Source organism: Pristis pectinata, chromosome 12 (assembly GCF_009764475.1).
Source record: "Pristis pectinata isolate sPriPec2 chromosome 12, sPriPec2.1.pri, whole genome shotgun sequence".
Taxonomy (NCBI): domain Eukaryota; kingdom Metazoa; phylum Chordata; class Chondrichthyes; order Rhinopristiformes; family Pristidae; genus Pristis; species Pristis pectinata.
In genome coordinates this window covers 14,852,760-14,877,784 of record NC_067416.1, presented here as the reverse complement: position 1 = coordinate 14,877,784, position 25,025 = coordinate 14,852,760, and the positions used below count along the sequence as shown (strand labels likewise).

At 38.9% G+C, this 25,025-nt stretch overlaps 1 protein-coding gene across 1 annotated transcript in view; it reads left to right on the top strand.

The window, feature by feature from the left end:
* Nucleotides 1-25,025, top strand: part of atrnl1b (attractin-like 1b) — a 610,807-nt gene that overhangs the window by 206,970 nt on the left and 378,812 nt on the right. Inside the window, 2 exon segments of the mRNA XM_052026988.1 lie at nucleotides 6,229-6,322; nucleotides 21,444-21,496. Of these exon segments, the coding sequence (XP_051882948.1) occupies nucleotides 6,229-6,322; nucleotides 21,444-21,496 (147 nt within the window).

The following is a 25,025-nucleotide window of genomic DNA, read 5'->3' as shown; positions in this document are numbered from 1 at the left end:
TGAATTAACTCCAGTAATGCATCCACTTCATAATTATGAGTATGATTTGTGTATGCCTTATCTCTGTGGGTCCTAATAGATGTTTATTCATGCTTGAATTAACTTGGAAACTAATAGTGTCATTTCTTTCCTTCCTTATGTTTGTTTAATGACATTATGGCACTTTGCCAAAGTACATGTTCCTCTATAAGTATTTTGTACTCAAAGGACCAAAGAGATTACTATAGTGTTTTGTGCATGGGAGAAAAGTTCTTAAAATATTTTCAAACAAAAAACAATCATGATCGCAGTTACTGTCTTTGGATTGTAAGGCATGATGTTTATTGGTATAAGATCTACTTCAAATTCCTGATGTTGTCCCAAGGACTTGTACTATTAAAGGAGAATAAGGATTCTGTAGAGATTATTGGTGGCTGTGATTATTGGTGGTCCTTTCATAACCTACTGATCTGGTTTTATGGCATTGAAATTGACTTTAATATTTTGAATTTATAATTTCATTTGGTATAATACACAAACTACATTTTTAAGCAAGCAGTTGAGAAGATGGAATAAGTTGCACATGTTAGACCTGTTACACAAAAGCAAAATACTGTTGATGTTGGAGATGTCAAACAAAGCAAGCAAATGCTGGAAATGGTCAGCATCTCTGGAGTGGGAAGTAGTGTAAATATTTCAGAAATAATCAATGTTTCTAATGAAAGATTTTTGTCTTCAAGTGTTTCTTTGCCCACATATGCCATGTTAGTGTAGCAGTTAGCGTAATGCTGTTGCAGCGCCAGCGACCCGGGTTCAATTCCTGCTGCTGTCTGAAAGGAGTTCGTACGTTCTTCCTGTGTGTCTGTGTGGGTTTCCTCCGGGTGCTCTGGTTTCCTCCCACATTCCAAAGACGTACGGGTTAGGAAGTTGTGGGCATGCTATGTTGGCACCAGAAGAGTGGCGACACTTGCGGGCTGCCCCAGCACATTCTCAGTAACACAAAAAGATGCATTTCACTTCGTGTTTCGACGTACATGTGACTGATAAATATTTAATAAAATATGCTGCACATTCCTAGCATATTGATTTTTTTTTGTTTATACCCAAAGCATTAAATGATCTCCTACATCTTCCAGGGTAAATACTATTTTTCAACATGACTTCCAAAAGTAGCTGCTGCTACTTATCTCCAGTCCAACCTATTCAATGTAATCTGCCAATTTTGTGCATAACCCTCTGTATTTGGTAGTATTCGTAAGTCTTGTGGATTGCATTATGGCGCCTAGAGGGCATCTCAAGGGTTGAGCCATGGTTTCCTTCTTCAGACATGCACAACAGTCAATTGCTTACTCCCAGTGTAATTTCATGAAAACGTTTCCTCAGCCAAGGCCAACATTTTTTTAGGCTCTGCCATGTGTGCCATTTGTAATTGGAGTCAAATGCGAATTTCTCTGAGTTTAATGCCTTGCTGGCACTCTTCAGCTTTGTCACCTTAATTTTTGCTGTTGCGTTTTCAAGAAACAAGTTCCTGCTGATTATGGTGACCTGGTTAATGGTAGAACAGAAGAGAGGTGATGTCCATGTAGTAAAGGCATTCATGTGACTCTTGTATTTGCTAATTATTGTCATCAGCTAATTGCCTTCTGCATGTGTTGGAGGGATACTGTGCCAAACAGTATAACAGGAGTGGCTTTGAGGTAACTAGCTGCAATTTTGGATTTATTTAGGTTAGTCTCAATTTTCTATTAGGTATTGAGCAGACCTTAATAGAGCAAATGTATTTACCCACAAAAATTGAATAGTGTGCAGAGTGAATGGAAGTTGAAAGTTTCTTTGGAATAGTCTTTTATGTGTTGACATTAAGTTTAAGACTTAGTTTAGGGTTATTATTGTTTGGTCTGTTCAATGCAGTGGTGGACTGCATTGGGATAGTACAGAATTAGTTCTTTATAAATGTTTTGGGCATCTTGCACACCAGAGATTGCTGCTCATCAAGCTGAAATGTTTTGACATTTTTTGACAAGCTTATTGACATCGACTTTACAAGGTGGAAAATTGCCCAGACATCTAGAAGATAAACAGAGTGAAAGCATGGGAGAAAATTGGCAAAAAATATAGCGTACATGTTTATGTGCAATAAAATGCAGAGTTACTTATTAAAAAAATTAAGGAAAAGCTTAAACTAGTAAATTCTGCAGAAATGTTACTTCTGTTGTTACTGGCAAGCCACTTATCAAACTTCAGAACATCTGCATTGCTTGTAAAATTTTTAAAGGGTCTCATCTTCTGGAGCAGGAGAGATGTGATGGACAGAAATCAGCTAAAATAAAAAGAGAACATTGAGAAGTGACCATAAGACAGAGGAGCTAAATTAGGCCTATCGGCCCATCAAGTCTGCTCCGCCATTCGGTCATGGCTGATTTGTTTTTCCCTCTCAACCCCATTCTCCTGCCTTCTTCCCGTAACCTTTGACGCCCTTACTAATCAAGAACCTATCAATCTCGGCTTTAAATACACCCAATGACTTGGCCTCCATGGCTGTCTGTGGCATTGAATTCCACAGATTCACCACCCTCTGGCTAAAGAAATTCCTCCTCATCTCTATTCTAAAGGGACATCCTTCTATTCTGAGGCTGTGCCCTCTGGTACTAGACTCCCCCACGACTGGAAACATCCTCTCCACGCCCACTCTATTCTGTAGGTTACGATGAGATTCCACCACCCCTCCCCCCCACCCACATCCTTCTAAACTCCAGCTAGTACAGGCTCAGAGCCATCAAAACACTCCTCATATGTTAATCCTTTCATTCCTATAAACCTCCTCTGGACCCTCTTCAATGCCAGCACATCGTTCCTTAGATATGAGGCCCAAAACTGCTCACAATACTCCAAATGTGGTCTGACCAATGCCTTATAAAGCCTCGGCATTACATCCTTGCTTTTGTATTCTAGTACTCTAGAAATGAATGCTAACATTGGTACCATGCTTTCTTAGAAGGCAAATGCAATGTCCAAACACAATTTATGAGCAACCAGGGACCAAATGGAATCAAATTCATGGATTCCTCAGTGAACTGTTTCTGAAAAAAGCCCCTGCAGCAAGAACCCTGATATGCACACAGCAGCTTTACCAAGGATTTGCCAGAGGTTTTTGAAAATAATTTGCAATGCATTGCAAGCATAGTAAATAATTTAAAAAAAAATCATTATCTTTGGAGGGTCTAGTTATATGTATATCGAATGTGCGTGGGTTGTTGTTTCATTTCTAGAGACTGAAAGATGATGTAACCTTTTGACTTAAATTTTTTAATTACACAAATTATCTGATTTTTGCCAAGTACAAATAAAAAGTGGAATTGAACCATAAATATGAAAGGAAAAATTTAAGTCCTATGTATGTTTGAAATCCTGAAACATTGCACCTCGGTCAGCTTCAGCGCAAGAAGAAATTTGAAATTCTAGGGCAATGGGACAAGCTTAAACCCGTGGTGTTCATGTTGGACATGCGTTTTTAAGCCTGATACTTAATGTATTCACTCTGAGTCAAAGATGAGAAAATACTTGATATGCTTGTTTTAGATCGTTCTGAAATCTTGGAGAAAAATTTACAGTACCACCACGTATTAAGAACAAACTGTATGTGACATTTTAAGAATTAAATTTAGTGTTCTTCAATATAGTACATTGAATTAACATATTCAAATTCATATTGAGTACATAAAAATGTGTAGTTAATAAAAGCTTATCATTTGCCAGAGCTGTTAATCTTAAAACTGCAGATTTAAGATTAAGTGAGTGAAATTCAGGACACAAATTGGGAGATATTTTTACTTGAAGTTAGTGAACAGCTTGATGGAAATGTCAGGATGAGTGGTTAAAGAGCAGATGTTGGACTCCTAAGAAGTTATTGTAGAGGTAGAATTGTTATTGGACATCCATCTTGTCAATGTATCTGCTGACTTTGTACAATTGTGATAGTGTTGAAAATTGGGGTAGATTTAGTCTTCCTGGCTGCACATGATTTGGGAAAGGCTATGCTTTTTTAAAAAAAATAGTTGAAGAATGAGATTCGTTTTTCATTTATTTGCTTGTCCTTTTGACAAAATGAACTCTTAAATGAATAATTTTACCTTAGCAGAAAAAAGTAACACTGACTATATTTTGCAGGAATCATTAAAAACTATTTGTCAAGTATCAATGATATATTTTAACTAAGTGTGGCATTATTAATATGCCTTTTGAAAACTGCCCATGGCCTTTGAGTTTGCCTACGGAGATTTGAAATCCTTTGGGATTTTCCAATGTAGCACCCTCTACAGGGATTCTGTGACATCTGAGAACACAGTGAGGCTATTCATCCAGTCAGGTTAAATCGTTCTCTCTGATGCTCAGAGTTTAAATTGGGAAATATAAAGTTGAAAATTCAAATAGAATTTGAATGTGTGGTGAAAGCAAAATAAAGGTTGGGAAAGATATTGAGGAAAAAAATCTAGGCTGATATCCTGAGCCAGTATTGAGATAAATAACAGAGTTGTTGATTATAGATGAATGTGGAAAGATTGATTTGGAAATTAGTGATGACTTTTTAGACCCAGCCAGTAACCTGCATAACCATCTCTGGATATATTATAAAAAAGCTTTCTATTCTTTTACAGATGTCAGATGTGATCGATTTTTTTTAATTGCATTTGAAAAGATGGTGTGAATTCCACCTTTGCAATGCTTTTGAGTTGAAAATACTGGATTTCGGTTAGATGAAGGAACATCAATATATTTCCAGGATGGGGTGGTGTATGACAAGGAATCTGCAGATGTTCCCATGTGCCTGCTGCCTTTTTTTTTGTATCTTGCAGCTTCTACCACTTCACAGTAGCCGAGAGTAGCCGAGCCGTACATTTTGTAAATGATGCACACTGCAACCACAATGCTGGTATTGTAGGAAGGGAATAAATGGTCATGGTGGTGGATGGGATGCAGTCAAGCAGCCTACTTTGTTCTGAGTGGTTTTGAGGTTCCTGAGTATTTCGGGAGTTGAAATTGTCAGGGCAAGTCAATAGTTTTCCACGACACTTGTGAGTTGTGCCTTACAGATGGTAGAAAGGCTTGGGGGGCAAGACCATGAAGGGACTTGAAAACAAGAATGTGATTTTACATTTGAGGTGGTGAGGGATATGGAGCCAAAGTAGAGCATGAGCCTGGAGAATATTAGAGCCACTGGAACTTGGAGCATGCACAGTGGCTTCTGCAGAAGGTGGGTTTAGCCTATTTTAAATGCCACAGAACAATAACCATTTGGTGAATGGGATTTGCACATAGATTGCCTTAATGTTTCTCACTGAGGTCCCCACAAATTTATAGCGTCTGAAATATAAAGAGGAATAAAGGCGCTCTTTTTCTACTGGTTCCTTGTCCTAAAACTGGAAAATTTCAAATGCCATCTAAATTCTGAGCCTTCTGAGCAACAGCAATTAACCTGGAATATTAATATAAACTTTGTTTTGTGTGAAGGAGTAAAAATGACTCAGTAGTCAATGTGCAGATTTCATGTTGTAAAAAAACTTCAGGATGCAGGAAGAATGCATCTGAGCTCAAGAGAGATTATAGTTTGACAAATCTGCAGTTCCTGGAGGTCTGATCATACATTCAGTCCTTTGGTGGGGGTGGGGCTGGGGGGGCGAGGTGGTGCACTGTGGGGAGAAAGATGCATTCTGACAGTTCAATGGCTGAGCCGGGTGTCGACTGTTCCTAGTTATACAATGGGTGACTGGAGTGTAATTCTGTCAGTTATGAGCATGGTGCATCTTATTCCTGGATTACCAGCAATGCTGTTAGATAAGATGCCCCATTTCTGTGAAACTTGAGGGTAATCCAGAAGGGCTGCAAACAAACATTGCTTTGAAATAGCCATGCCAGACCCTGCAATTGTGCAGCTATTCCTGATCTCTGCTGGTCACTTCTGACAGTAATATAGGTGAGAACGTGATGGAGTTCAACATCAAACTTTTCTGTGGTTTGTTTGTTTAAAAACCATGTGGTACGTTTGCAGTCAAATACTGTTTCTTTAATGAGTTCATGACTATAGATCTTGGGAATAATTACAAACTAATCTAATCTAGTCTCAGTTTTCATTATCCAGATTTCATTCCTGACATATGCATCGTCTGAATTTGGGTTAACTCCCAAGTATCCTGTTATGTATATAATTTCTGGTTTACTGGATGTTATCTAACAGACTATCTTTATTCTCAGCTTGCAAATGCAATGGACATGCAAATGCTTGTCATGCACAAAAAGGAAATTGCTTCTGCACAACAAAAGGAATCAAGGGAGATCAGTGCCAGTTGTGAGTATTTGAAATTCCCTTGATTGATATTATTTTAACTTTTTTCAATTACTGTGTTAAAAATAACATAGCAATTATATTAGCTTCCATGATCTAAATCTGATAGGGCCATGAGAAATCAAGCAAAATGAATAAAAGTTCAGGTCATGACTATTGCTTTAGTAATGTGTGGTATGAAAATTAAATGCTCATAGATGTACCAACGTAAGGAATGTGTGTTTGAAATGTTAAACCTGAGCTAAAATGATCATGTCTTGCATTAATTCAATAGCTTAAAAAAAAGTTACCTTCAATGCTATTGATAAACGTATACATGTAGAGTAACCCAAATAGTGAACATGTCTGACGTGTTGAATTAAAGTGAAAATAATTCAGTTGCATTAAAAAGGAGAATAGATTGTTATCTGAATTAAACAAGTCAGTGAACATGTAAGAGTTTCAAGGCAATATCTTGTTAAGGTGCAAGTTCAAATACACTGTACCATTGTATAAACAAGTTGTAAAGTCATATAGCACAGAAACAGGACCTTTTTGCCCACTACGTCCAAGCTGACCTTTTTTGCCCATGTACACTAATCTCTTGCCTGCATTAGTATTATTTCCATCAATGCCTTTGTTATCTCAGTTTCTGTCTAAATGCTGCTTAAATGTAGTAATTATATCTGATTCCACCATCGCCTCTGATGGCATGTTCCTGATATCAACCACTCTTTGTTTCTATAAGAAAAACTTGCCTTCAGATCTCCTTTCTCTCACCTTCAACCTATGGCCTCTTGTTTTTGGTAGCCCTGCCATGGGAAAACTACTTTTATGCCTTTTGTAATCCTTTATACTTTAATCTGGTCACCCTTTGGCCAGAAGGAAAACAAGCCCAGCCTATCCAATCTCTCCCCATAACTATAGTCCTCTTGGCGAATCTCCCTTGCACTCTCCAGTGCAATTACATCCTTCCTATTGTGTGGCGACCGGAACTGCGCACAATCCTCTGGTCTAACCAATGTTTTGTAAGTTTGCAACATAACGTTCCAGTTCTTAGATTCTACTTTCTGACTTATGATCCAGGCTTACTTCTCCCCAGATTCCTACTAAGAAGATTGCTGGAGGCAAGGTTATTATTATTTCTTAAGTGAATGGCCTTTGCCAACCATGTTGACCAGTTTCAAGGAACCATGGACTTGGATCCCAAGGTGTCTCTGTTCATCACCATTCCTTGATATTCTACCATTTACTGTACATACTTGCCCCTTATTTGACATCCTAAAATACGTCATCACCTTGCACTTGTCGGGGTTAAATTCCATTTTCCGAAGCTCCACCCAACTTTCCATCTGATCTATATCCTCCTGTAGCCTTGGATAATCTTTCTCATTGTCCACAACATTTCTAACCTCATCATCAGTGTGCTCTACTGAAAAAGAGCTAATTGTTTCTGACCATAGATTTTCTCTCTTAATTCTGCATCTGTGCAAAAAAGAAATTTTGCACCGACTTTGTTTTTAAAGTGGTCACTGACTAAATGGTTCCCTAGTACGATAAAATGGACTCTTGACCTCACAATCTACCTTGTTATGACCTTGCTCCTTTTTGTCTACCTGCATTGCACTTACTCTGTAGTTTTATTCTGCATTCTGTATTGTTTTACTTTGTCCTACCTCAATGCACTGTGCAATGAATTGATCTGTATGAATGCTATGCAATACAAGTTTTTCTCTGTACCTTCGTACAAGTGACAATAATAAACCTATTCTAATTCTACTGGTTAAAATTTGAAAGAACTGACACTGATGTCAGGATCAAGTCAAACAAGAGCCAGAATTTGCATCAGGACATGAAAGCAATGAGGTCATGACACCAGGGTGAGCTCAGAATTATGGAGTTTATGGGGACCAATGAGTTATAACAGGACAGTGCTGTTTCTTTTAATCCAGAATGTTGAATGAGTTGCCAAAAGATCCAGTGTTATTCAGACACAAATCATTAAGTGAACAAGAGAACTTAAAATCTGTGGCTGGTCAGGAGAACATTCACCATTAAGAGAGTTTTTTTCCACTGGATCTTTTAAACAGTTCATAATAGACTATCTTTTGTAATCAGTGGCGAGCCATTTGTGCTTATCCATTGACTTGAGGAAAAATAAACTTAAGCAATCCTCTCAGCAGGAATTTGGGGGAAAAGTAAGCCTGATCCTTTGTGATGAAGCCTTCCAGCCATTATAGGATCGAGGGAGTTCAAGGGAGGGGCAGGTATAAATGAGAAAGCACTGACAGCCAGTTAAGCTATGATCCTGATTTGACTATATCTGTCAAAGACTGAATGTCAGCATCAATAACAAACAATAAATAATTTTAAAAGAACTAATTTTAATTGTTTAAATAAACATTAAAAGCAACAACACTTAAACTACTGCACTAGACTTAAACACGAAATATATTGAGTGAAAAATCACTTCCCTCAGACCCACTCAGCTATTGACATGAGTGGGGAAGTACTCCCTGCCTTCAATTCAATGTCATGCAGGATCTTCATGTGGTGGGAATCTGTTTAACTTCCCACCTGTGTTGAGCTCATTGTAGAGTCCAGTACCAGAACACATTTGATAAAAGAGCGGCACACTGCTGAAAGCAGTTTCAGAATTTGCTTATTTCCTTTGTGTGCATGGAAATCTCAAAGTTACTATCAGTTACATGAGGAAATGTTATCACTTCTGATGCTGACATTTTTCCACATAATCTGGGCCAATAATCTTCAGATCACTTGCTGTTAGTTTAGTGAGTGTGACAGGCTCATTAAATGAGCCTATCCTGATAACATAAGATCCTTGACATCCTCATCAAATGCAGCACAGATCTCATGGTCCTCTACTGGAATACTGTCAGCACTTTTTGGACAAAAGAATATTCTTCTATTTAATGGTACAACTCTTGGTTAATCCCTGATATCTTGTGGATAAGTATAGAAAACTTGGCTTTTGACATGGGGAAACCTGGTTCACTTTGAATCAATTGAGAATGGCTCAGGGACCATGTGGCCATTTGCGGCACCTGTGGAAAATAGAAAGAAGAGATCCCAGATGTGATCGATGTTCTGCCAATCAGACTTTGGATTGGATCTTGAATTCTGTCCTAAGCTCTGGGTTTGGGTGGGTGTTGGGGATGTGTGGCAAAACTGGAAGGAAAGTGAACACAATTATAAAAACAGGATAGAGTTTTTATTAAATAAAAATGCATCTTTTATTTAATGTTAGTGAATCTATTGTGAATGACTTTGTTTTTTAAGCCTCTTACGCTCTCTTACCTAAAACAATTGATGTGGATCATGTCATACAATTCTAACTTCCTGGTTATGTACCTTGCATGAGATGAAGATGATTCCAGACTCTGCCATGAGTGTTCAAAAAGAAAATAACTAATTGGTGCAAATTAAATCTTTTGAATGAAATGTTGATGTCTGAGGATTGTAGGAATAAATGCTTGTTGTTTTATCACTTTTTCTTGGGCATTCAGTTGTTGAATCTGCTGCTGCCTGGCACCTATGTATGTGAACCATTAATAATAGTAAAGAAATGCCCAGTTAATTTTTTTAAATGTCACTAAATACTGAATCCACTGTAACACAGCCTCTGCCAGATGAATTTAATCACCCCATAATAATAGGTTTTTGAGATGACATGCAGTATTCACATATAGATAATATTTTTAAACGAACGTTTACACATTCTCATGTAGTGTTTCTCTGCTCTTAACATTATTATTACATAATTGTAAATACATACAGTTGGAATCTTATGATATGTGTTCAGTGGGATCAGTTGTTTGTGTCATTCCTGATCTGGTGGGCTAGTCTTTAACAAGTGTGGAACATTACATTAATAGTTCAGTTTATGAATGAATTGCATAATATGGTATTAAACCATATACGGCAGATTTCAGTGTTGAATACTGGTCTGTGCTGAATTACCAGATTGTTGTTGTGATGCCATTGAAGAAGGTGCAATTTGCCCCTTTCCCCATTGCTAGCATAGATGAAAAATTAGTCGCAAATCCCATTGCCAAACACCATCAGAAAACTATAGTGAAAATGATAGATGAGGTTGATTTAGCTATAATATCCTTCAATGCTGGGTTAGTAGCTGCCACACATTCTCCAGCTCATCAACTATGAATTGAAGGATGTTCAGGTTTTTTTGCACAGTAACCAGAGTCACAATATCCAGAGGAGTGATTTTTGGGCACATTTACATTTGGTAACTAGATAAAGCAAAGCCTTTAAGGCAACTTAGAACAGGGCCATAGCTAGAAATGGAGATGATCTGATGATAATCTGAGACAAATTTGATGACTGACTTTCTCAAAGGGCAAAATATGAAAAGTTAACCCGCATGGATTATGTCTTGGGATACAAATTGTAGGCATTTATTTCTTTCAACTGGGTGACTGGATGTGGATTTAAGTCTACTTGATTTTTGCAAATTTTATCTCCTGTGATCCACCAACACCTCTCTTGGTTACAGTACAAATAGAAGTTAGGAAGTGTGTCAGGCAAGGTAGGTTGGTAAATAGAATGTGGATTGGAGAATGTGGAATTGAGTTGAAGAAAAATTTATTAAACATGATTCAAATTAAAGGAAGAAGCATTTAATGATTAATTTTCTTCCATCATTCTTGGGTAAATTAGTGTGGTGATTTTATACAAGTAATAAATGCAATTATATTTTTTAAAAACAGAAAAGTTGTTGAAAAAGACAATAACATATCAGAAAACTAGTTTCTCCACCTTTCAAAGTCTTTCTAAGCAAGTTTGCATTGTTCTTGTAATTTGCTCTTTCACTGTTATGTTGTAAAATGTTATTTAAATAAGTGAAATTTATGCATTTGAGGGCCCATCAGTTGGGATCTAATCAATGCCTGTTATAGCAAAATTATCTCTCTTGATTTGTATTCATTTCCTCTTTTACTCTTATCCAAAATGCTTGGCAAATTTTCCTGTGGCCTCGAATGCTGAACTAATGGTTTGATGTTTATCCACTGTAATCTTGGGTCTTTTAACAAACAGGTGCATTGCTTCCAGTTTGAACACATTCCCAAATGTGGTTCTCTGCTTCTACATAGCTTTATATTGAATTGGATGTGTCAGATTCTCAAATAATTGAACCTCCAAATGTATGTGCTGTTCAATATTTGCTTTGTCCTTTATTTCTAAACTTAATTATCTTGGTTGTAATATCTCAAGCCCCTTGATAGGGAACTAACTTTGGGATGTCATGCTCCTACTTCAGAATGTTCTATCCATTGTTGATCCCATTTCTAAGTTGCTTTTGTATACTATTTCATAACTTCTTATAAATACATAGAACGGTACAGCATAATACAGGCCCTTTGGCCCACAATGTTGTGCCGACCTTTAAACCTCGCCTAAGACTATCTAACCCCTTCCTCCCACATATCCCTCTATTTTAAATTCCTCCATATGCTTATCTAGTAATCCCTTGAATTTGACCAACGTATCTGCCTCCACCACCGCCCCAGGCAGTGCATTCCATGCCCCAACCACTCTCTGGGTAAAACCTTCCTCTGATATCTCCCTTGAACTTCCCACCCATTACTTTAAAGCCACGCCCTCTTGTATTGAGCATTGGTGCCCTGGGAAAGAGGCGCTGGCTGTCCACTCTATCTATTTCTCTTAATATTTTGTACACCTCTATCATGTCTCCTCTCATCCTCCGCCTCTCCAAAGAGTAAAGCCCTAGCTCCCTTAGTCTCTCCTCATAATGCATACTCTCTAACTCAGGCAGCATCCTGGTAAATCTCCTCTGCACTCTTTCCAACACTTCCACATCCTTCCTATAATGAGGTGACCAGAACTGGACACAGTACTCTAAGTGTGGTCTAACCAGAGTTTTATAGAGCTGCATCATTACCTCGTGGTTCTTAAACAATCCCTCAACTTATGAAAGCTAACATCCCATAAGCTTTCTTAACTACCCTATCCACCTGTGAGGCAACTTTCAGAGATCTGTGGATATGGACCCCCAGATCCTTCTGCTCCTCCACGCTACCAAGAATCCTGCCATTAACTTTGTACTCCGCCTTGGAGTTTGTCCTTCCAAAGTGTACCACCTCACACTTCTCTGGATTGAACTCCATCTGCCACTTCTCAGCCCAGCTCTGCATCCTATCAATATCCCTCTGTAATCTTTGACAATCCTCTACACTATCCACAACACCACCAACCTTTGTGTCATCTGCAAACTTGCCAACCCACCCTTCTACCCCCTCATCCAAGTCACTAATAAAAATCACGAAAAGCAGAGGTCCCAAAACCGATCCTTGTGGGACACTGCTAGTCACAGCCCTCCAATCTGAATGCACTCCCTCCACCACAACCTTCTGCTTTCTACAGGCAAGTCAATTCTGAATCCACACGGCCAAGCTTCCCTGGATCCCATGCCTTTTGAAGAAGCCTACCATGTGGAACCTTGTCAAATGTCTTACTAAAATCCATGCAGACCACATCTACTGCACTACCCTCATCAATCTGCCTGGTCACCTTTTCAAAGAACACTATCAGGCTTGTGAGACATGATCTGCCCTTCACAAATCCATGCTGGCTGTCCCTGATCAGACCATGATTCCCCAAATGCCCATAGATCCTATCTCTAAGAATCCTTTCCAACAGCTTGCCCACCACAGATGTAAGGCTCTCCTGGACTATCCCTACTACCTTTTTTTGAATAAGGGGACAACATTTGCCTCCCTCCAATCCTCTGGTACCATTCCCATGGACAACGAGGACTCAAAGATCCAAGCCAAGGGCTCAGCAATCTCCTCCCTCGCCTCATGGAGCAGCCTGGGGAATATTCCGTCAGGCCCTGGGGACTTACCTGTCCTAATATTTTCTAACAGCTCCATCAATCCTCTCTCTTGATATCAACATGCTCTAGAACATTACCCTTACCAACACTGTCCTCTGTGTCATCAAGGCCCCTCTCCTTGGTGAATATTGAAGGGAAGTATTCATTGAGGACCTCACCCACTTCCACAGCTTCCAGGCACATCTTCCCACCTTTGTCCCTAATCGGTCCTACTTTTACTCCCGTCATCCTTCTGCTCTTCACATAAGTGAAAAATGCCTTGGGGTTTTCCTTAATCCTACTTGCCAAGGCCTTTTCATGTCCCGTTCTTGCTCTCCTCAGCCCCTTCTTAAGTTCCTTCCTTGCTACCCTATATTCCTCAAGAGACCTATCTGATCCTTGCTACCTAAACCTTATGTATGCTGCCTTCTTCCTCCTCACTAGATGTTCCACCTCCCTTGTCACCCATGGTTCCTTCACCCTGCCATTCTTTCTCTGCCTCACCGGTACAAATTTATCCCTAACATCCTGCAGGAGATCCCTGAGCAATGACCACATCTCCATAGTACATTTCCCTTCAAAAATGTCATCCCAATTCACACTCGCAAATTCTAGCCTTATAGCTTCACAATTTGCCCTTCCCCAATTAAATATTTTCCTGTCTTCTTTACTCCTGTCCTTGTCCATGATAATGCTAAAGGTTAGGGAGCGGTGGTCACCGTCCCCCAAATGCTCACCTGATGTGGTTCATTACCTAATACTAGATCTAATATGGCATTCCCTCTAGTCAGCCTGTCAACATACTGTGACAGGAATCCGTCCTGGACACACTTAACAAAATCTGTCCCATCTAAACCTTTGGTACTAAGCAGGTGCCAATCAATATTTGGGAAGTTGAAGTCTCCCATGATAACAACCCTGTTATTTTTGGACCTTTCCAAAATCTGCCTCCCGATCTCTTCCTCACTATTATTGCTGCTACCAGGGGGCCTAGAGAATACTCCAAGTAGAGTAACTGCTCCTTTCTTGTTCCTAACTTCCACCCATACTGACTCTAGAGAGGATCCTGCTACATTATCCACCCTTTCTGCAGTTGTAATAGTATCCCTGACCAGTAACGCCACCCCTCCTCCTCTTCTTTCCCCCCCCCCCCCCCTTATCCCTTCTAAAACACTGAAATCCTGGAATATTTAGTATCCATTCCTGCCCTGGTGACAGCCAAGTTTCTGCAAGAGCCACAGTATCACAGTTCCATGTACTTATCCAAGGTCTCAGTTCACCACACTTATTCCTAATGCTTCTTGCATTTAAGTAAATGCGCTTTAGCCCATCCACCCTACTACTTTTATACCCTATACTCTGCTTCTTCCTCAAAGCCTCTCTATATGTTAGTTCTGGCTTTACTCCATGAACTTCTTCCACTGACCTATCCCTCTGGTTCCCATCCCCCTTGCAAACTAGTTTAAACCCTCCCAAACCACACTAGCAAACCTGCCTGCAAGGATATTAGTTCCCTTCGAGTTCAGGTGTAACCCATCCAATTTGTACAGGTCCCACCTTCCCCAGAAGAGATCCCAATGATCCAAAAATCTAAAACCTTGCCCCCTGCACCAACTCTTTAGGCACGCATTCATCTGCCATCTCCTCCTATTCTTACCTTCACTATCACGTGGCACTGGCAGCAATCCTGAGATGGCTACCCTTGAGGTCCTGTTCTTCAGCCTTCTGCCTACCTCCCTAAACTCACTTTTCATGACATCGTCCCTCTTTCTACCTATGCCTTTGGTCCCAACATGTACCACGACTTCTGGCTGCTTTCCCTCCCGCAGAAGAATGCTGTGGACCTGATCAGAAACATCCTGTACCCTGGCACCTGGGAGGCAATGTACCATCCGGGATTCTCGCTCATGTCCACCAAACCTCCTGTCTGTTCCCCTGACTATCGAGTCCCCTATCACTATTGCCCACCTCTTCTCCTTCCTTCCCTTCTGAGCAGCAGGATCAGTCCCAGTGCCAGAGACCTGGTTACTGCTGCTTGATCCCTGTAGGTCATCCCCCTCAACTGCATCCAAAGCGGAATACCTGTTTTTGAGGGGAACAGCCTCTGGTGTCCTCTGCTCTGTCTGCCTCTTCCCTTTTTCTCTCCCCTGACAGTCACCCATCTATCTGCCTCCTGGACCCTAGAAGTACCTGCTCTAAGGGGGGGGGGGGTGACTGCCTCCCGATGCTGAGCATCTATATAACTCTCTCCCTCCCTGATGCTTTGCAGTGTTTGGAGCTGTGACTCCAGCTCATCAATTCTGAGCCAAAGTTCCTCCAGCCTCAAGCACTTACTGCAGATGTGGTCACCGTGCACCACAGCAGGGTCCACTAGCTCCCACATCATGCAGCTGCAGCACATCGCTTTGCCCTCCATCTGAACTATTTTTTTTCTTACCTAGCTGTAGTCTACTTAAAAGTTATAACAATAACAGTAAACCTTACCTTTACTTACCAGCTACTCCCCAGTGTTGTTGCAGATGGCCTCCGCCTCTTAATGCTGAAGCCTGTTGTACCAAAGCCACTCACTCTGACTCTGTCCACTCCAACAATGGCAGCTCCAAAATGGCTGCTGCGTTTGACACGACCTCCTTTTTATTGGCCCTTCTTAATTCTGTAAGAACAAAAATGCCCATGAAAACACACAAGCTTTTTAAATACTTAGCCCGTACCTGTGAGGGACCCGCTGCTCCAACATCTCTCTGGGCCGATTCTATAAGAGAAAGCCCGCGAAAACACACAAGCCTTTTAAATAGTTTGCCCGTACTTGTGAGGGACCCACTGCTCCAACGTCTCTCCGGGCTGATTCTGTAATGATCCATTAATGCTGTGTTTTAAAATTCATTAAATCATTCTGATTGCACTTTTTAAAAATAATATTCACCATGCTGCATTGAATATTGTGCAAAATGACTTTTCCCTTTCACAGTTTCAGGTTAATTTTCACATTGAATTAGAATTTACTTAGGTAACTGTATCCAAATTATAAGAAGGATTTTGAATAAAAGAGAACAGAGTAGGTATTCTATTTACTCTGAAGCAACAATGATTTTCTAATTTTGTTTTTGGTGAATACCAAGAATTATTTTCCTCGTCTGTGTTAGAAAGTGCTGAACCTCTTCAGATTCGCATTCGTTCCATATCCACGTTCACAGATTAAGTTCTTACAGAACAATAAATTATCTTTTTAATTAAGTACAACTTCAAAAGATTATTGAGCTCTTTGTTCTGTCTTTTGTTTTAAATATCAAGTAGCATCTATGTCTTAGGTTAGGATGAATTATCATGGATAGTAACTTTTTTTGGAGGATGTATTATATATAGCTTCCCGACCAATATTGATTGCTTGTGTTCTATAGGCCTTGACCTTTAAGTGGTTAATAAAATTAGGATAAAAAGTCACCAGGCAAAAAGATAAATCAGCTAATTTTCTTGTGGCTTTTATTTCTCAAGCCACACTTTTTTTTCCTGAAAACAATGAATTTCGAAGATGGGCATCTGGTATTCATCACGTGCTGATTTTATTGTGTTGTGTAATTGATATTTCCCTGCTTCAAAAAAAAAAACCCTGAAATTAATGATGAACAAAATTGTGATCTCAGGAATAGCATGCAAAACCCCATGCTCCAACAGTTTTGTCAGTGGGTCATCAATTATGGTGGAAGCATGCACTCTCTAATTAAATATTCAGTAAATTCTTCCCATAAAGTAACTAACTAACTGAATGAATTTAGCCTGACAATTTTAGTAGAAAATCTATATCGAAAAGACTATCAGGTTCACGGGTGTCTTCATGACATATGATTCAGTTTTATCTACTGGTTTCCCAGGTGTAAGGGATGCTAACATTTGAAGGATGGTAAAAAATAACCTCATTTTAAGGTGAAATTTGAATAATTTCCACCCTGCCTGGAAAAGGCAATCAGACTAGCTCCATGAGACCATTTACCATGACATTATGATGACTAAACCTTTTCCATAAATTCCCAATATGTTGCAGTGGGTCTCTATTTTTTGTGAGATTTCCCATACTTGCTTCCCACAACCTATAACTCCTCTATCCATTTAATGTTGCTGGTGTTACCACCGGTATTATGCCACACTTTAGTGGACAACCAATAAGTAATAATAATAATAGAGACACTGTAACGAAATACTGTATTATTTTGCCAAAAGTGCTGAAAATCTTTGAACTACAACTGTGAAAATGCACAGTGAAATTGCATACCCAATTCTGAATTGGGAAGAATTGTATTTTTTTATGAATCAGAAATTCAGTTGGTTGCTTTTGGCTTTCACTTCACATTACTGGGCAACCCAACTTTAGAATTTTGGAAAGCTTTCCCATCTATCCCCTGAGGCTGCTCGCCTTCAAAGTGTAAAACCATAAGATTATCACAAGCTAAGGGCTGTAAGTTTAAGTATTCTCTTTGTTGCCTTCTTTGCACTCCCTCCAGACCGTTAATATTCATCAATGGATGTTGGGACCAAGACTAGGTACCTTTCTCCATCTACTGGCATTCTGATTCCTCAGCTAACCCAAATTCAATCCTGTTAATTTCATTGTTTATTTGTCTTGCAAAACTTTGTAAAAAGTCTGCCATGATTTTTTTACACAATTAATTTTCCCCACAGTCTTTATTCCAAACAAAACATGCCAGTCAAGTCAGTTAAATAAAGCAACCCGTGTCTCAGATAATGCATATTTTTTTAACTTGTCAATCAATGAATTAAGAGAGAGGGTAAATAGCAGACAGAGCAGTTGGGGATAAATAATCACAAGCTCAAGCAGTCTCCTGACTACTTGATGAAATTACACAAAGTGAATTACTGTGCTTGCTTGCTAATATTGCAGTTGTTCAATAAATTAAATGCTGAAAGAAGATAAATTCTGAGTAAGGTACATGACCTGTAGTGAGACTGTTCCAGTGTTCTCTTCCTGAAAGCAGTCTAATATCTTAGTAACACTTGCAGTAGTGCATGCAAGTTAACAACCTTTCCACTCCACTTAAACCTCACTTGAACATTTTCTGATAATGTCATGGTAATTTTTTATATTGATGTCAGCTTTGGGTTAATTTTCCTTTCTCAGCAAGGTGTCTGACGTGACAATGAAGAGCCACAAACTCGACTGCCAAAAATCATTAAGGAGCTTTGGCAATGAAATGTTCTGTCATCAATCAAATAATCTCATTACTCCATCTTTATCACGGACAACAAGGGATATGTCAAACTCCTTTCCTCTGATCTCCATCCTAGTAGATACCTGTTTCACCATTCTACCAATGCTGTTAATGTTGGGACAGGTATATCTTATGCATTGAGTTTCCCCATGAATGAAGTATTCAACTTCCATATGACCTCTGCCTTCCTCAGCTAAATAATGCTTCATTTGGTAATAACTCTTGCCTCTGCAGTCAGAAAGCAGGTTTAATTCCTATTCCACAGACTTGAGCGAAAAATAAACTCTGCTGACACTACAGTGCAATGCTGAGGGAGTATTGAATTATTTGTGGTGCTATATTTTGGATTCAAATTAAGCTGAATCCTCTTGCTCTTTGAGATGAACTTAAAGATCCCATAGCTCTTTTGAAAAAGCACATTGGCCAGGACACCAGGAATAAAGACAATGTTGATTAATGTCACTATAATTAAAATAAAATATATATTTATATTACAGTTTTATTTTAAAGCTTGCTTTGTGCAAATTCACTGCCTGTAATCTCATATTATAACAATGACAATACCTAATGAGTACCTCATTGGATGGATAATGCTTTGGCGGCTCTTCAAGTTGTGAAAGGAACTATAGCATTGCAAGGCTCACTTTTTGTTTCTAGTTGATAGCAACATTATCCTTAATTGTGAAATCTACTTTCACATATATGGTTAAGATGGACAGCTTTTATTTCCAATATTATTCCTGACTTTATGACCATCATTTGCTTTTGGACAACTTTTAAACATTGCAACTTAGCTGAGATTTTTCTTAAAATAAACTAAAGCCATTTTGGTCTGTCCCACCAGAATTTGCATAACTTTGCTCCTGATCCCATATCTTCCTGCAGATCTGAACATATTCAGATGGTGCCTTGATAGATCCAGTCTTGAGCTCCAACTATCCAAGCATCATCAAATTTTCTACATCCCCCCCTCCCACTGCAAAATGCTTTGGTGGTGCTGTGTACTGTACCTTTGCCCGATTGTTGAATATCTTGCACGTAACTTCGTGCTGGAAGTCTCCTTGTGCACCCCAGCAAGATAAACTCTTGATCCTATTGTTGCCAAAAACTCTTTCTTTGAATCTTGTTGACCTCGATTGTTTATTAAATCAAATTCCAAATCTCTCCTAAAATCCTTGGATGGCAAAGCTTAGTTTCATTCATAACTCCCCACTTCCAGCTGTGGTCAGCATTATGTATAATCCACCTCCACCTCCACCTCTACTGTGCTTGACCCAGATTTTTCATTTCCAGCTCCCCACAGTTTAAAACTCCTCCAACTTAATCCCTGGTGATTTTCTTTCCACCTTGAAATTCCTCCTTTTAGCTAACTTTGTAAGGTGAAGTTTCTGGATTTGTATCTGAGACCTGGACTGTTGAGCAGGAGGAGTGGGTTTCAATCCCACCACAGTAGCTGGGGAATTTGGTTTATGTTATTAAATAAATCTTGGATTTGATAAAGCACACTAGATTCTTATTTGTCCACGCTGGCCAAGATGCTTACCTAAGCTAATTCCATTTGCCAGCATTTGGTCCGTATCCCTCAAAACCTTTTCTATCTATGTACTTGTGCAAATGTTTTTTCAACATTATGTTTGTACCTGCCTCTACCACTTCCTCTGGCAGCTCGTTCCATATACCCACCATCCTGTGTGGAAACACTTGCCCCTCAGATGCTCTTTAAATCTTTCCCTTCTCACCTTACACCTGTGATGTCAAGTTTTAGACTCTCCTGCCCTGGGGAAAATTGTGATCATCCAGCGTATCTGTGCCTCACATGATTTTTTTAAAGCTCATACGGTCAGCCCCTCAACCTCCTTCACTCACTAGGCTCTGATGTTGGTAACATTTAAAAAATAAGTCAGAAGGTTCACTAATATTCTTCAGGGAAGGAAATCAGCCTGTCTTTTCTGGTCAGGCCTACACACGCTCCTGGGCTCACAGAAGCATGGTTATTCTTAGAAGTTCTCTGAAATGGCCCATCAAGCTAACAGTTTGGGGGCAATTATGGATGGGCAATTAACATGGGTCAAAACACTAGGGTGAATAAATAACAAAAAGAAAAGGAATACTTTTGAAAATCTGTTTCGGTCCATTGATAGCTGCTCAGTTTTAGGAACAGCTTCTTCCCCTCTGCCATTTTTCACAATGTGCATGTGACTTCTCTTCACTGGATGTATGCTTATCACCATCCACAATCTTTATGTTAGGCACACCTATCAGCCTATTTAATTTTGATTCCACTCATTGGGGGTTTAAAGTAACAGCTGCCCCTCAGTTACCCATGTCAAGATACCCCAATGAATCATCATTGTGTGAGGATATGGCTGCATACCTAGCTTCAAGTTTGCACCTACTAAGTACAAGTTTTTGCACAGTGGTTTGACTAACACCTGATTTACTTCAAATTTCAAATGAATCAGTAGAGCTTGGCACGTTATTTTCCATCTGTGGTGAGTACCTGAATTTACCCCGTGCACTTCTCAGCATTCCTCAATCTCACCTAGTATTATAGATGGTGGACAAATGGATTTCTGTATGAAGCCAATTGAAACAGCCTTGTTTACTTGCCATCCATTTACCAAAATCCACTTGCCTAAATTCAATTTTTGTTTCAGCTGCAAGAGCAGGAGTAGGACTACCTGGTGTTTGTTTCCTGGACATCCTTTTCATAAATAATGGCATGACATTTTCTGGTCTCCAGTTTGATTACAGAATTTGCATTTCCAAAGATAGACTGTAAATTTTAAACTGTGTGTGTGCTACTTTCACCCCCTTGCCCCACCCCAAACAACCTTCAATCTGCAAGTTGTAATTAAAATTCAAGGAACTTTTAATTTTGAAGAAAAATTTTGTTTGACATGCAGTTAAACTTACCTGATTTGATTTGTATTAGTTAAATAAGAAATGGAATTTGACATCCATTTCATGGCTTGTGAATACACTTAAGTTTGGATTTCATTTGATATAGTCTACCATATGACTTTTTGAAGATTTCTTTTTTATACAGGTGTGAATCGGATAACCGTTACCTTGGCAACCCACTCAAAGGAACCTGCTATTGTAAGTGTCTTTCAGGCTTTTCTGGGCTGGGTAGAGATCATGTAACAAAATAAGTACTCGTTAATCATTGCTTGAGGGAGAAGCAAAGTGTAGTGGTGAGTACTTCTTGATTGGAATAGAACTTTTTTTTTCCAGAAAATTATATTCACCTGATATTTCTTTGAGGCTTTCTTCAAAATGTCAGCTTTAACAGCACCATTCAGAACTTTTGGAAAATAGATCTCCCTCTTGGGCTTTTCAAATGCATTGGTGATGGGAATAACCCCAGAGTGCTTTCCTTGAAAGTAGTATGGGACATGACTTCAGATTATTATGGTACTTTCATTATGCCATTGGTAGTATTTTATTATAAGGGCAAGAGTTTTGGCAAAATGTCTGGTTAAATCCCATTTCCACAATGTTCAAAATGCATATATGTTAACTTTTAGTATTCCAGTTAATTTGTTCTGTTCTAATTTATGAATAAGCATAATTATATTGGAAGTTTTACTTTTGTTCCATTAAGTTGTCTGATCTTATGCAATTACTTGTTGATACTGTTGTTAACAGCTTCCTCGGTTGTTATGTAAGACTGTATATGCAAGGGAAATGGTTTATTTGGATTGATGATATCTAGTTTCTGTGTGGTGGAGTACTGTGGCAATCATTTTGATATTCCTCAAATTTCCTTTGCTAAAATGCCTTAATCCTGCCAACAATTTGACCTAATCAATATTATGCACAGATATTTATTAAAGATTGTAGATTAAGTAAGAATCTCAGGTGCACAAATGGTATGAGGTGGCTTTAGGAGTAAATTGGATTTTAAGTAAAAAGTGCTATAGCATTTTATATAAGGCACTAGTGTGTGCTCACATGATGCATCGTATCCCCTTTGCTCCCTTGCAAAGGAAATCGAGACAGAGGCTGTTGCAGAGGGGTGGGTGGAGAAGGGGACAGTGTTCACAAAGTGAATGATAGCAACTGAGAGCAATAAGACAGGAGATTCTTGAGAATTTTTATTTTGGAGAAATGTAGCCTTGAAATTTTATGGTTTGAAGTGTTATAAAATGAAAAAAAAATTGCTTTTAGATTATTTACTGTGCAATTAAGTTATTTTACATGGACAAAATAATAAGTTCACACCTATTGATTTCTTGATTCTTTTCTGGAATGAAAAGAATTTTCCCAAAATTGCTCCCTGAATTTTTCCCATTATTTTTATCCATGTTGTTTATATTGCAAGTGGGTGAACAAGCAGGTTTGTTTTTTCACTTGTTCTTCAAAATGGTAAGATCTTGCATCTGGGTAGCAGCTTTAGTGTAGGCTAAAATTCCATGCAGCTTGGAGTGTAATTGGGCAGCAACTGTCATGTAGCAAAGGAAGAGAATTTTAGGAAAGGTGACAAAGTTTAGTTGAAGAGACAATTTTAAAGAAGGCCTTTTTGGGAAGTTGTGGGGAGGTGGGAAATGAGCTGGAAAGGCTTGGGCTCCTGACAAATGTAGACATGACCACCAATGAGGAAGTGGTTGTCAATTCTCCAGGATTTACTGAAGTCTCCAAGCACACTGTTGGGAGCAAGTTTGGTGAAAAACAATTCAATAAATTTCTATGCTTTTTCCATTGTTTTTGACTGCTTTCATCATTTAAGTATTAGTGTAGATGAGCACAAGGTTTGGCATAGGCTTAGTTGGTCAAAGGAAGGGCCTGTTTCTCAGTTGTATGACTGAGTCTAAATGCAGTGGATGGGATGTGATAATGAATGACTGATTCAGTTGAGTAATGAGTCTTTTTGCCTTTTTATTGAGGTAGAACAGTGTGTTGCAAAGAGGATGAATGAGTCAAATGCTCTGTGGTGCAGATGGGGCAGAGTCATGTGAAGACATCTCTCAGAATATGTCCAACCATTGTAGGCATTCTTAATGGTAAGGTAAAGGGATTATAAGAGGCAATAATTGGATGAGCGCTGAGTTCTGAAGAGTTGTAGTGTTGGGAGGCGAACACAAATTGGGAAGGGGGAATAAAAGGATAAGAATTTTTCAAACTGGAAGTAGATCAGTGAGCACACTGTGGCATCACAATGGTGATAGGTGAATAGAACTTGATATGGGTTGGAATGTGAGCAATGATAAATAAAATTTAGCAGCAGGTTATAGCTATATTAGGTTACAACATTGTTTTCCCTTTTCAGTTAGGCAAAATTCCATTCTGTAAGGTAGGGTTTCAGATGCTGGATGAAATCAAGATCTTAAGCATTCAATTTTACTGTGTTAAGTATGACAAGTTGAGAAAGATGTCATATTCCAAAACAACAGCACAGAATGTTAGCTGGGTAAGTTCAGGAAGGATGATTGTGATGCATTACGTGGAATGGATATCCTGCAGTGAAATTTGATAAGTAACCAGAGGAACTGAAGAAGAGGAAAGACGGTGAATTTAAATCAAATTAGACATGGAAATGAATATAGAGAGGGAAATAAAAATTGGATGAAGAGGGAGACAAGGGACACAAAGAAAAGCACAAGAAATAAACATTCTATAATTTATTTTTTGGGTCAGTTGACTGTAGAAAATTGTTTTAACTATTCCTTTTATGGCCCAGAGAGAACGAGTGACATTGCAGCAGTATAAATTTTGGCAATAAAAGGGGGCTAATGTCATTGAATTCTGTCCCCAACTTTCTATGGTGTTTTTAATGTATGAAAGACCCACTCAGCAACATCTTGAAAATTGCAGGGAAATTGAGGGTGGGCTTGGAGCAACCCGAAATTTGTGCAGATTTGCAGCTTAAAGTGTGTCTTTTCTTTGACAGAAATTTCAAGATGATTCTTGTGTTAATAAATTTTCTGAGTGTGCCTCTGTTATTTTCCCAGTAAATTATGGGCCTTTTTTCCTACTAAGTTAATACTTTCAAAAATATTCATTTCATACTACTACTTATGTAAAGGAAAAATGGTAATGCTTTTTCATAAGCTGATTAAAAATGGATAGATCAAAAATGAACAAGGTTTCATACAAGATAATTGGTACTTCAGGGAAACGTCGTGATAAAAGTGATACCGGAGATGACCTATATAAAGTTGAAGACTCAGAGCAATTGCAATAACAGTTCAGGTGTAAATGATGAGAAATTAATTCTGACTATTTAAAAGGCTCTTTGGTCTGCATTCTTGTTTTTCCATTGGAAATTTTGTCAACCCATTGTCTTACTGAATTCTATCCTTTAAAAGAAATTCAATATTTTCAATTATCTCAATTATTTTGCTAGCTAATGCTACAGGAATGTAACTGTGGACCATTGGCAATTTTCTTTTGACATTCCATGCCATTTCTTTTAACTATCCTTGTCTGCAGATTTCATTGAGTACATTGAAATTTCTGCAGAGCATTGAAGGATTGTCATCGCACTTACTGCCTTTTACATTTTTGTTGATGTACCTGCTGTGTTATCTTGCCTTTTAAAACTAGAATGGCTCCCTCCACCATTTTAGATAATCTGAATATTTCCCAGCACATTCTGGCACATTCTGCCCTTAGTAAAAGCATGTGG